Source organism: Misgurnus anguillicaudatus, chromosome 7, assembly GCF_027580225.2.
Source record: "Misgurnus anguillicaudatus chromosome 7, ASM2758022v2, whole genome shotgun sequence".
NCBI lineage: Eukaryota > Metazoa > Chordata > Actinopteri > Cypriniformes > Cobitidae > Misgurnus > Misgurnus anguillicaudatus.
The window spans coordinates 38,249,459-38,263,142 of NC_073343.2; the positions used below are offsets into that span (position 1 = coordinate 38,249,459).

A 13,684-nucleotide genomic window follows, 5' to 3' on the forward strand; every position below is an offset into this window, starting at 1 on the left:
AATATCATTCAAATAAAAAATGTATTTAATTAAACTTTACTTTCAAAAAAATTTATTTATAACATTTTTTGGCCAGAGATATGTATTTTTTGCCATATGGGGGTACACAAAGAAGTGCACGTTTAGAGATTTCCATTGGCAATGAACCACCATAACCACAATTATTTAATTCTCAGATGTGCCCAATAATTTGTAAATGTCCACTTTATAGCAGAACATATCAATGTGTGGTACTATCAAAGAAAAATATATATTTTTAACACTTTCATAAACCAATACTAAACTATATAAACTCTATCAAGCTGTATTAAGTTTTGGTGATTATTTGCATAAAATAATGACACATTGTTCTCAAATCTGTGGAATTTATTTTAATCCAGTCAAACATTAGACTACATAAGAAAAGACTGCTCACTATAAAGGCATTGGTAGAGCTGGGCTGTATGAACTTTATTTACGATTGTGACAAATAGTCAGATCTGATCTAGTCAACAGACTGCATTTCTTTGTCTCTGATCTCTTGGTGTTCCTCAGACAGTGTGTCTGTCTCCTGTGTAAAGTTCTGCTGGATTTCAGCGTCGGCTCCTGAAGCCTGTTGCTCATCCTGAATCACATTTGTGCTTTCAGATAACTCACAGCTGTTTGTATCCTCGTAAGCTTCGGGTGGCAAGTGACGACGAATGGTGAAAGATTCAGCCAGCTCCTGTAGCAGAGCTTTCTCGACCTTCAAACTGGCGAGCTCTTTGCTCAGAGGAGTCACTTGTGCAGGGGCCGGTTGGATGGGGGCATCTGATTTTTGGGTGACCTCTTCTGTTGATGGTACCACTTCCTCATTGGTTACTGTAACTTCTCCTGTGGCTTCAGTGATGACCGCCGTGTCCGCCGTGTCCTGCTGGGACACTTGAAGCTTCTCATACAGGGTTTTTCTCTCATCCTGAAGGGCTCTACAGAGCTTCTCCAGTTTCTGAATCTTCACTGTGCAGAGTTCAAATTCCTTTTCTTTGAGGGTTTTCTGCGTGAGAGATGAGAACACAGTAAACCATAAATAGATCTTTTGGATAGTTGGATTCCAGAGTTAAGTTTGTTTAGTCTTATTCTTAAGGTCTTGGTCATGGATGCCAGCTCACTGATTTTATCATTTTAGCTTCAGTTAAAAAAATCGGCTATAGACACACTGATATCTTTCTCAGCTAAAGGAAAAAAAATATTTGTAAATTGAATAACTAACATTGTTTTCAACTCATTGTGTAAATGATACTGTACTGTTACTCACGTCTGTAACCATATCAATAAGAGATTTATTACAGCCATCAAATCGGGACTTCCAGGTCATTGCCTCTTTTTCCAACTTCTTCATCTTTTTGGCCATCTGTAAGACAAGGCAGCATCTTAACATGTCCATCAAGTACTTCACAACATTTTTTTATCAAATTGAATTTAAAATTAATTCCAACTTTCTTGACTAGTGAAGAGTTGCTATAAATTATAAAAATATAGTTAAAGTAACTTGCGGTTATTTAACTTTATTTTTTATCATTTATAGCAACCCTCCACTAATCAAAAAAGTTAAAATTTATTACAATTTTAATTTGATTAAACTTGAATTTTTAGAGATTTTTTGTGTAATGTCTGAGGTTCTGAGATCAATAAATCACCAGAGCTGGGTAGTAACTAATTACATCTGGATTACGTAATCAGATTCCAAAACCAATAACATTACATTTTAAAATACTCGTAATCAGAGTACAGTTACTATTTAATTGTTAAAGATTCCTTCACATGTAATATGTTACATATTACTTTCTTATTTTTTTCTACTTTTTCATAATCTAACAAAAGCTTTCATAAGCCAACTAATCCACAAGGTTGTGCCTGATGTGTTTTATATGTGTATTCTATTAATCTTCACATACTGTGTCAATGGCGGCTCGTGACTGCTCATCCGAGGGGCGCAAATTCAAAATATGTGTTCGGAGTGCCTTGTGTGTTGTTTGTGTTTTCAAAATATGTGTTTGTTGCGTCATGTGAACCATGTGCATCTCGTGTTTTGTCAAAATAAGTGCCTGCTGCACACGCGTCAAAACCGTTTATGATAAAAGCGACGCTCACGTTCACAAAATACACGCAAGACACTCCCTTAACAGTAACCTCTGTTAACGCATGAGATTATGCGAGTATCTGGCAAACATGAACGTCTCTTTTATCATAAACCCTTTAGACACATCTGCAGCAGGCACTTATTTTGACAAGACACGTGATGCACATAGCTTCACTCGACGCACAGAACACATATTTTAAAGTCACGAACTGCACACATGACGGGCTACATACATTTTGTGACGAATTTCACATCGAGCGTCATCGAAAAAAGAAGTCACCGGCCACCACTGAGGTTATCTTAAACTTGCCTGAATAATGTAACTGATTACAATTTCCAATTAATCTACCCAGCTTTGTAAATCACTGACATTTCATGACCTATTGATGCTAATATGATCCAACTATTGAGTTTAAATTATGTCAGAGGGAAGAAAACAGATATGAAAAGTAGGGATGCACCGATACCAGTATTGGTATCGGACCCGATACCAAGCTCATGTACTTGTACTCGTAAAAATACCCCAATACCAATGACCGATACCTCATGTGACGTACTTTACGACCAATTTGATGGTCTTTTTGTCTGTGATTTCTTTAGCACTTTGACAGCTTTGTGACAGGCAGGTAAAAATGACAAACATTATGTCCTTGGTTTTGCCCTTTGAAGCTTATTGAACACTGTAAAATTTGGGCTTTGAAAATGTGTGATGATAAGCACATAAGAATGATTTGTTTTTTCATAATATGAGTTGAAGTTGTTAAAGATGCTGATATGTTCATTAGTCTCATTGTGTTGTTCTTAGAAAATTGCCACATAAAAAAAACATTATAACAGGCATCGGTATCGGCGAGTATCAAGGAAAAATATCGGTACTCGTGCTCGATCCTTAAAAAGTGGTATCGGTGCATCCGTAATGAAAAGAAATCACAGGGGTCTCTTGAACCCCAATAGCTGAAGATATATAGACACAAACCTTATCCATGTCCTGTTTGAAGCTGGCATACACATTATTACTCTTCGATACAGTTCCTTGGAATTCATCAAACTTCTCAGAATATACAGCAAGCTACAAGAAAAGTATATTTTTACATTTTGGAACAAATTTGAATTAAACAAATACAAAAAATGTTTTTTATATTTGATGTAAATTTACCTGGGCCTTCATGTCAGTCTCTTGTTCTTTATAAAGTTTAACATGTAGTTTGGCTTCTGCAGCTTGCTTCAGTAACTACAGTAGACAACCGATAAAGACAAAGAATTTACAGAAAGCAGGAATATTTACTGTAAATGTTTATTTAAATAGGTTTATGGAAACTCACGTGTTCCTTCTCTAGTTTGTGTTTCTCCTGAGCGTCTTTCAGCATCATGTTGGCTTGTGCGAGTTTTGTCTCCAGTAATTTCTGCTGCAGGTCTCTGTGCTTGAAAACCTTTTCCAGATTCTGTATCGAGGACAAAACAGCTTTCTTAAAGTTACTTACCAGTATTCAGTAGGAAAAACACTTCTTAATATGATCTGAAATTAGGGCTGGGTATCGATTCAGATGTATTTCATTCAATTCTGATTCAAAAGCTCTTAATTTGATTCAATCAATTCTCGATTTGATTCACGATTCGATTGAATAAATGTGGTTCTAATACAATTTATAAACTATTTTTATTATAGGTCCAATTTGATACATTTACAGCATTTCACCTGAGTATTGCAAATCACATTGCTTTGTTCTTGTCAGCCGTATCTTTATTGTTCTGCTTGCAAAATGTAAATTGCTTCCATACCACTGTCTTTTTAGACATATTAGATGATATCTAGTGGAGAAGACTAGTAATAAAAGTTAATTCAATGAACTATTCAGGTCAATGTTTGCGATTCAGGACTTTTGAGAATCAATACTGAATAAACCCAGCACAGCCCTATTCCAAATCATACTATGGCAACTTTCAGCAACATTCGCATACCGCTTCCCGCTGATCATATTTGGAAATAAGATCTTTGAGTTTTTCAGCAAGGGCACCATTTTCCTGACACAGTTTGTTGTTACGGTTGCTGTGCTCCTCGATCTGAGCCTGGATGTCTGTAAGGGTGCTCTGAAAATGTGTGGTGATTTCTTTTCTTTTGAGATCATCTTCACGGCATCTCTGTAGAGTTTCCTCCTGCGGGCACAGAAGTAGCAGTGAGAGTGATTTTCAATTCATTTCAAGTTAATTTCGACCCAAGCACATCTATGACGAGAGACGATTTGACACCTTTAACGTCTTGTTGTGTCTCTGAAGTTCTCTGCACAAACCCTCCAGTTTACTGCGGGCCAGTACGGCTCTGCTGTGTTCGCTCTGAAGCTGATCTTTCTCTTTCAACACCTGGAGAAACTTCTTTTGCAGAACCTTCAACTGTTTCTCATCAGAACGATGCTCCTCTAGCTGCAGGGTCACAGATGCAAAAACATTACAGGTGAGACAGATAAGTCATGGCATTTGTATTAGTTATTAAAGGGCACATGTTATGCATATTAGTACAAGATGTAATATTCAGTGTTTGGCACATCATCATTTTTATCAGTAAGGGTATTTTTAAGTGGGCTATTTACACAAAATTTTCACCCGATGTAGCCAAATATTGAATTCATACAAAGAAATCAGAACATTTAAGTATACAAGTTGAGTCATAATAAATAAAGTGAAATGGCACAGAGAATAAGTACTGAACACATGAAGAGAACAAGGTGCAAAATGGCAAAAAAAGCCAGGAGATCACATGAAATCTGTCAGTATTGAGATTGAAACCCTGGTCCTATCAGTTCTATCAGCTGTTTTAGTCCTAATTGATGGCCTATAAAGGCTTAAAATACTAATGTGTAATATTTATTTTCCTCGCTTTACGTCTCAGGTGTGCCTAGAATGTGTCTGTGAAGTTTCACAGAAATACCACACAGATCATTTGTTATAGCATGTCCAAAATGTCCCTATTTGGGTGGGAACAAAAAAACGGTTTTGTTCGTATGTGTATCTTTAAATGCAAACGAGCTACAACTCCTCACTCCCTTACCAATAGACAGTGAGTGCTTTTGGTTAAAATAGATCTGATTCTTGTGAATACAGTCTGAGACTATAGTATCTTTAGCTAGCAAACACATTTAGAAAAGCTTTTGGGTCAAATGAAACAGTCAGTCAGTGGCTCTGGGTGGGGCTTTATCAGTGTGATGTCACATTAACAAAAAATCTAAACAGCATGTCTAATGAGACAGATTTAGTTTAAGGGGGATTAAAGAAGACGAAAAATGAGAGTTGTTGATTTAACTCACCAGTTCAGCATGTTTTTTGATGAGAGCCTCCAGTTTCTGCTCAGGGGTGCCAAGTTTGTTGAGGCTTTGCATAAGAAGTGTGGCTTCCTTACCTGTGATCATTGAGACAATTGACTTTGGTTACAGTGGGAAAAAGCATGGAGAGGATATTAAAGATATATTATGAAGGCATTGTTTTTCTTTAACCTTTTCATATAATGCTAAGTATTACATAAAGAACTACATTTCTTGCTTAGTAATGGATTAGCGGAGAGATAGAAGAGCTAGGTTTGTCTGTTTGTGTTATTCACAAAAATATAAATAGAGTTTATGGAAACGTAACTAACAATTAAAAGGTGGAAATGCATTTTCAGTTTGATTTATTTTAGGATGAATCAAACAGGACCAGATTTTCAAATTAAATGTGAAGTGAAAAACAACCAAAAGATTTACAAGAATTCAAAAGAGATTGTGGATTAGTCACATGATGTTTATGCTTTATAGACCTTCCATCATTTGTTATTCATCATCAGATCTACCATGTGGCTTCCTTACCAAGAGCTTTAAGCATCTTCTTTTCCAGCTTCTGATCTTTACGCTTGCCTGCCACCTTCTCATCTATGACAGCTTCTTCTTCAACATCCTCAGGTCCAGCGGGCTCCTCAGTCACCTGATAACTGCTGATGATGTCCTCCAGCTGTTGGCTGAGATCTTCAGTCAGGTCATGAGTGACATCGGTCTTGCTGTCATTACTTGCAGGCTGAGAGCAGATCTCCATTCTGATTCAATTCAGCCATGACAGAAATCAAACAGGACAGGAGGAATTAACAACAATGCACAGTTTGATTTAAATTGTGTTATAAACCAGTGTTTATCCGCAAATAAAGACACCATTGATCACTTAAAGGGATAGCTCACCCAAAAATGAATATTATTTTGAAAACAAATGAAGATATTTTGATACAGTAAATGATGGAAACCACACTGGAAAAAATGCTGTAATGCTGCATGCAAATATTGCTGTATGCAATTTTTTAAGTTTTTGACTAGTGTTGGCATAACTTATAAAACAAGTTGAAATGATTTAGCCTAAATTAATTTATTAAGTTAAAGTAAAGCAAAAGCTTTTTACAGTGCACACATACAGTTACCCATTGATTTCCATAATATTTGTTATTCCTACTATGGTATCGGCAATTTGTGCTTATCATCATTTATCAAATTATCTTCTTTTGTCTTTGACAGGATTAAAAAACTAATTAAATTTTCATTTTTGGTTGGACCTATCCATTTAAAAGCTCGCACAATTACATTTCTTAAAATGTATCAATGTTAAAATATCAGGAATGTCCATCCTTCAAGTTGCTTTTTAAATTATAATTCATAAAACTCAAACAATTTTCCATTTCTTTCTCTGCTAATAATTAACTGGCCTGGTAAAATAATAAAGTCTTACAATGTAGTACATTTTATAAAATAAATAATATGATAATACTTGATGATCATTTTAGAGATTAAACTGTCATTTTGTTGCTCTGACCGAGATGAATTATACCCTTTAACATGACATTACATTACAATGATAACACTGACAATTTTCTGAAAGTTTCATCTGATTTAAGAATCATCTATATGATTGTGACATTAAAATGAGTTGTTGGCTAACTCCTTCGGGTTGTTTACCCTTTTGAGCAATGGAGTGACTGTCTGTCTCTTCTGTTCATCGGTGTTAAATTTAGCAGCTGTGATTTCACAAGCATGGCACATGTCACCTGTTCATGCTGTCTTGGTCTATTTCAAGAGACTCTTAATATGGTCAAAATGATTAGATTTTTCCCAGTATTTTTATAGTAATGTTTTTTCAGTTTATAAATTGTATCATTACATTGCTCATTTAATAATTCATTCCAACAATTGCACAAAAGAATAAAGAAAAACATTTTGCATTGGCATCCAGTTGACCTACACTAAAACCTTCACAAGTCTCTAAAGTGTTTTACTGTTAGTAATGCAACAATTTTTTGTTGTCTTTTGCATGCATTGATATTGCAGAGTAAACCACAACAACCGTAATCCAGAAATTCTGTCTACAAACTTGTTAGAAGTTTAACCTCATACGACACCACAAGAGTCATGCGTTACTCCTGCTGTGTGCATGCTGCTGTTTTTACATTTAGCCTACACTACAACATCACATACATTTCACATTTAATTGTGAGAGATAATCAATAAAGTTCAGAAGGAGAATTGTGGTAAGACTTACCAGCAGGAGTACTGAGAGCGAGTGAACAGAGGAGTTCAGAGAGTCTCCAGCGGCTGTCAGGGTTCGGGGGCAGCTGGGATTGGACTCGACAGATCTCAAAATAATCCTGAGGGGTCGTGACTTCCTACACTTTGAATCTCATTTTTTTACCTAACTTTTGCTACACTTTATTCAAAAGCTGCTTTCAAACTAAATTTAACTGATTGTAAATTATACTTTAGAATATTTACAGTTTATTAATGTTTACTGTAAATGAAGAAGCTTGTAGTGTTTGATGAAACAAAAATGGTTTTACTAAAACTCCAAAACAAATAGGTTAAATGAGGAAAGACAAGTTTGTGTGTAAGTGTGCTTAAAATTGTGAGATTAACCCATTCCTATACCACGTTGAGAGACTAGCAAAGAGGCTCTTATTAATATTCATGAGTAAAACTAAACTTAAACTTAACACCCTAAATTGAATGACAATATCTAATTCTAGTCACACATGTCAGTGTTTAAATATTTCCCCTTTTGAATGTAATAATAATTTGTTAAACACACTTTTAGAAAAAATGGTCCCTGTCTCCCTTTGAATGTACACCCTTGTACCTAAAAAGTTCATAAAAATGTTGTTAAATCAACATATATTTTTATGCTACTTCAACTTAAAAAAAAAATAAGTTAAACAACTTTAACTAGTTTTATAAGTTATGTCAACTATTTACAGATCAAAATTTAAAATAGTATGTTGAATTGACTTAAGTTGTTTTAACCTTTTTTTTACAGTGTATTAGTACCTCAGAGGTCTCATGTAGATTTGTATAAATAGCACGAAGTGTGAAAACTTGTGCAATACATACGACAATTTTCAATTTGGCATGCATATGATACGTCAGTCCTTCCCGTTCGCCTAAAACGGCAAATTTTTTTATGTATTGGTTTCTCATTTTTTCCCAAATTTTTTTACCATTGTCGCTTGTGTTTGGGGTTAAAACAACTTTTTGTTACACAAAATGACATGCCAACCCAAACTCCAATTCTAACCCCAACTCCAAGTGACCATGGTTTAAAAATAGACAAAAACATGGATAAAATTATATATTAAATTACATCCTAAAGCAAATCTCAAATCTAACACCAAACCCAAGCCAAAATTGTTTAAAAAACAGAAACAAATTAAGACACCAATACATAGAACGACAAAAAAAGATGTACCGTTTTAAGTGAATGGGAAGGACTGGTGTATCATATGCACGCCAAATTGGAAATTGGCGTATGTATTGCACAAGTTTTCACACAGAGGTACATATTGGTACCAAATGTATCCAAATGATCTACATCTTAGGACCTTTGTAAAGGTACTGCTGCCCCAGTGACAGCTAGAGAAATGTTTTTGACCATTTTTTTTATAAATCAGTTGGTAACGTGTGTGTATATGCATTACAGTATAATTCTGACATCACAAGCTTCTCATTAGCCAATACAAAAGCATTCATGCTACAGTAAGCAGTGCTCAGCAGCACAGATATTTGAGCATGCCTCCATTAATCTCAGTGTGAAAAGCTCTTTTGATGAAGTGTAAAGCACAGCTCAGCTCGGTGGTATGTTTATAGACTCACACAGTATACGAGATTGTGTTTGCATTACACAGTAAAACTATAAAAAAAAACACAAGGAAATGTTGACAATCTTTTCATCAGTGACTTTATCAGCTTTGAGATGTTACGACTCTCAGATACTTATTTCCCTTTGGCTCTATATCTGAATAAATGAGGAGGACAAGCTCTCCACTTGGACTCCGGCTGGTAAGAAGTCTGCTATTAAAAGATTTATTTTTTTATATGTTTTTATTTGTCTACTTACACTGAAAAAATAATGCTAGATTTACTTAAAAATATAGTGCATAATTTTTGCATCTATTTTTTAAGTAAGTTTTACATGGAATTTAAAGCAATTTATGCAATTAAATTTCAAGTAAAACTTTAAAAAGTTGATGCAAAATGATGCACTTTATTTTGTTAGTAAATCCACCATTTATTTTTTCACAGTGTAGGTTACATTAATATATTATGGAAAATATACACAATTAATTATGCATATACTATATGTATCTTTTAATATACAGTGGTGTCCTAAAAGATGACATTTTAATTTAATTCAATTTCTTTCATTAAATTCTATTAGTATTTTTTTTTTCATTTTGAAATTTTTGAGTTATTATGTTCATTATTTTACTTTATACTTTTAATTTTTTTTTACTAAAGTATTTATTTTACTTATTACTTTTTTTACTTTTTTACTTTATTCCTAGTTTGTACTGAATTTTGAATTCTACACTTAAAAAAAATCTGTAGAAATTACAGTATTACTGGCAGCTGGTTCCCAGTAACTTACTGTAGATTTTACATTTATGTTATTTACTGCCAACCGTTTGTTCAAAGTTAAATGAGCATGAAACATTTTTATTCTGTATCTTCAACAGTAAGTTACTGGCAACCAGCTGCATAATTACAGCAATTTTTTTACAGTGTAGTTGTAATCTTTTGAACCTCAGTGCATTGTAATATATATTACACTTAAGTCATACTTTAATTTTAAAAGATCAATTGCATTTGTTAATTTCACCTAAATTCATTGACATGGTCACATGTTTTCCTATATGGGTCAAAGGTTTATTTTTTGCTGACGTTGTTGACTGGGGATTATGTGTGGAGCACATGTTCAGTGCTTTTGTTTATTTCTTTTTGTTGGTGTTTTGTACCTCATGGGTAAATTGATGAAGGTAGAGCGGTTGAAAGGGAAAATGCATTGACCAGAGCTTTTGCTCAACTGCAAAGGTCAACAACAAGTAAAGCAGAGTTTGAGTCGATGTTCAGCAGGGCTGCAATGACGGCCAAGATTCATAAAGTAGTTAAACCTAAAAAACTATCATGTCTTTAAACTACATAAAGAACTTCTATGAGGGATGTGTAAGTAAACTTCAACTGGTGTGTGTGGTTTGTAGGCTGTGACATTTACTTGATTTTCTTTTTACACTCTTTATATTTTATTAGTTTTTATAGCAAATGTCATGATATAGTATAGTATGAGATATAAAGTCAAATGTTGGCTGATTCATCTGAAAGTTTGAGATTCTTGGCATCAACCAGTGATCCTGTTTTCACAAAAAAAAAGGTCAATATTTTCTATCTTCAGTGAATTAATTTGTAAAAAAAATTTATCATTTGTATCATCATTAAATTGAATTTTCTATTTATTAACACTGTATTCTCCAATGCTCTACTTTTATCTCATTTTTTAGCTTCGGCCTCCAACTGTGATTGGTCAGTTTCACACCCTGTTTTTTGGCTCTGTGCGTATGTTCTTCTTGGGTGTTCTGGGATTTGCGGTTTATGGGAATGAAGCTCTTCATTTTAGCTGTGATCCAGACAGGAGAGAGATCAACCTTTTCTGTTACAATCAATTTAGACCTGTAACTCCTCAGGTAAAGTTTTTTATTGAGGAGTAAAAATATGATTTTATTTTAATGGCCAAAAAAGTACGTACTGTACATTAAAGTTTTGATTACAAAATCATGTGTTAAATTATGTGCTTAAAGCCAACATACAAAAAAGCATTTGTATAGTAAATGTTTGCATGTGTTTTATTTTTAGGTGTTTTGGGCCCTTCAGTTAGTTACTGTGCTGGTTCCAGGGGCCGTGTTTCACCTTTATGCAGCATATAAAAACATCGACCAAGAGGACATTCTGGACCGACGGACATACACCGTGTTTTACATCATTTCTGTCCTCCTGCGAATCGTCCTGGAGGTAGCAGCGTTTTGGCTTCAGAGTCGACTCTTTGGATTCCTGGTTCATTCCCTGTATTTCTGTGATGCAAGTTCACTGGAGAAGACTTTAAACGTCACCAAGTGTATGGTACCTGAGCATTTTGAAAAGACCATCTTTCTAAGCGCAATGTACATCTTTACCATAATCACCATGATTTTGTGTATGGCAGAGATTTTTGAAATACTGTGCAGGAGGTTTGGCTATTTGACCAATCAATGACATCATCAGATCAAATAACTTGCATGTTTAATAACTAATGGATCCATCCAGGATTTTCAGATTGTTGTCTACCTCATTTAGAATTAGGGCTGAACTGAAGCTACTGTATAAGGCCCAAAATGAGAACATTTTAATGGTGCCCACATCAATTAGTGTTTGTAAGAGGGTCAGATAGCTAAGGGGCTGGTTTGAGTATGATCATCTGTGAAATGCAGAAAACAGATTTAGCAATATTTTGCACGATAATAAAGTTTGACCTTTCAAGAGAGGTCTGCAAACTGTTACACTGTGGGAAAAATGCAGCTAAGTTTAAACAACTTGGTTTTGTAAGTCAATTCAACTTACTATTTTAGGTTTTGACTTAAAACAGTTCACATAACTTATAAAAACAAGTTGAAATTGTTTAACTTAATTTTTTATGTTTATGTTGATTTGACAAAAATGCTGCATTTCTGGACAGACCGTGCATGAAACATAGACAACTTTGTAATTACAGTATATGTTGTACATTTGATGTGTTTACAGTACAGACATTAAAAGACTATTTAAGAACGTAACTGGCCATTCTTTCATAATCTCATGTGTGCGACCAAATTTTAAGAAATTCAAATTTATTTTGTTTTAACTTAATGGGTCATTACAGCTGTGGAAAAAATTAAGAAACTACTCCAGTTTTGCATTTTATCATTTCTATATGTATTGTAAACATTTCTGTCCAGTGTCTGTTGAATTCAAACAAAGGCAAATCTCAGGAGTGACATAAAGTCACCCAACAGCAATGTAAAAGAATGAGAACATGCTGAGACACATGAAAGATGCGAGTAAAAATCAGGATTATTCCATCAAATAATCATTTTTGAATTGTTCCTAAAATACACGTAAACACATTTGCATTGTGTTGTTCAAAAATCAATATAAACTTGTTTTCTTTTTATTATAAAAAAATGGAAAGCTACATATTTTTGTTACTTTGCCTGGTTTCAATGTTATGCGAATAAATGCAAATAAAAACATAATTTTTATTAGGAATTTGGCAAAAATCTTGTTGATAGTTGAAATAAACAAAAATGATATTTTTCCTTAAACACATACCTATAAATATAAATTTTGGAAAAACTGGAAAAAGAGTTCTCTTAACTATTAAACATTTTATACTAATTATTTTAAATTTTGTGTATGTTTTGATCATCGTTCTAAATCTGATGGTTAACAAAATTCCTTTACAAAATGCAATTATTTCAGCTTTTTGCTAAAAAAAATATTTTTTTAAGAAAATACCCATATTTAAGAGTTTATAAGCAAAGAAAAAATATAGATAGCATGGAAAGTTTTTTTCCCATTTTGTTTGCTCGTTTATTGTTTGTTTAAAAGCAAAGCGTCTGTTCTTTCATTTGATATATTTGTATGTTTATTTCTTTTTAGAAGAACATTTTCCTGGAAGGCATTTTGTGAATCTTGTGAAAATCACAAAAAAATGGTGCAACTATTCAAAAAAACAGCTGGTGGGGAATGAGATAAAGAGCATCTTTTGTCCGATTCACTATTTTACATTTCCTTTGGTGTGTAATATATTAGTATATGTTTACGGTATGCAAAAGGTACAAACCCCAAAGTAAACGATGATGCGAGTTATCGTGTCCAATGTAAATCTCTTTTCTTGGACTACAACAAACACACAGATTGTAGGCAACAGTTTACTTACTGGGATTGGTGATGTAGACAAGACCGACATCATCATAATTCCTCCTGCTTTTGAAATACAGCATGTGAGTTAAATCCTGTTAGCATTGCATTTTGACAGAATCTTTCAAACATGGTAAGGAGCGTCACATTTCCGGCTGACGTCAGAGGTATTCAGGCCAATCACAATGTACAGATTAGCTGGCCAATCAGGACAGAGCTTTTCAAATTTAATTTTTTCAAGTTTTGTTCAAAATCAATGCGTTTGAGGAAAGCAGGATATCTGAAGCTACAAAAATGTACGGTATGTAGAAAATAATGTGTTTTTTAACCA

At 34.0% G+C, this 13,684-nt stretch overlaps 2 protein-coding genes across 2 annotated transcripts; one reads left to right on the forward strand and one right to left on the reverse strand.

Annotated features, from left to right (window-relative positions):
• Positions 1 to 356: 356 nt before the first annotated feature.
• On the reverse strand, positions 357 to 7,729 carry txlnbb (taxilin beta b). Its single transcript, XM_055173067.2, has 10 exons — positions 7,640 to 7,729; positions 5,932 to 6,166; positions 5,398 to 5,489; positions 4,346 to 4,516; positions 4,058 to 4,252; positions 3,421 to 3,540; positions 3,255 to 3,329; positions 3,075 to 3,167; positions 1,274 to 1,369; positions 357 to 1,012 (listed from the first exon to the last, which is right to left on the reverse strand). Exons 2-10 carry the CDS (start codon positions 6,152 to 6,154, stop codon positions 485 to 487), a joined length of 1,593 nt encoding a protein of 530 aa, XP_055029042.1. The 5' UTR covers positions 6,155 to 6,166; positions 7,640 to 7,729; the 3' UTR covers positions 357 to 484.
• Positions 7,730 to 10,551: 2,822 nt separating this feature from the next.
• Positions 10,552 to 12,443, forward strand: LOC129417717 (gap junction epsilon-1 protein). The gene is made up of 3 exons (XM_055172548.2): positions 10,552 to 10,590; positions 10,923 to 11,105; positions 11,275 to 12,443. The coding sequence occupies exons 1-3, from the start codon at positions 10,552 to 10,554 to the stop codon at positions 11,668 to 11,670; spliced, it is 618 nt and encodes a 205-aa protein (XP_055028523.1). The 3' UTR covers positions 11,671 to 12,443.
• Positions 12,444 to 13,684: the final 1,241 nt, after the last annotated feature.

Bases quoted from the DNA above. Each gene is read 5' to 3' on its own strand.
- txlnbb (XM_055173067.2), bottom strand. From the start codon at position 6,154: ATGGAGATCTGCTCTCAGCCTGCAAGTAATGACAGCAAGACCGATGTC. The intron at 5,490-5,931 runs GTAAGGAAGCCA...CAATGATCACAG, and splicing joins GAAGATGCTTAAAGCTCTTG to GTAAGGAAGCCACACTTCTT. The intron at 3,330-3,420 runs GTGAGTTTCCAT...TGTCTACTGTAG, and splicing joins ACAAACTAGAGAAGGAACAC to TTACTGAAGCAAGCTGCAGA.
- LOC129417717 (XM_055172548.2), top strand. From the start codon at position 10,552: ATGTCTTTAAACTACATAAAGAACTTCTATGAGGGATGT. The intron at 10,591-10,922 runs GTAAGTAAACTT...CTCATTTTTTAG, and splicing joins AGAACTTCTATGAGGGATGT to CTTCGGCCTCCAACTGTGAT. The intron at 11,106-11,274 runs GTAAAGTTTTTT...TTTTATTTTTAG, and splicing joins TTAGACCTGTAACTCCTCAG to GTGTTTTGGGCCCTTCAGTT.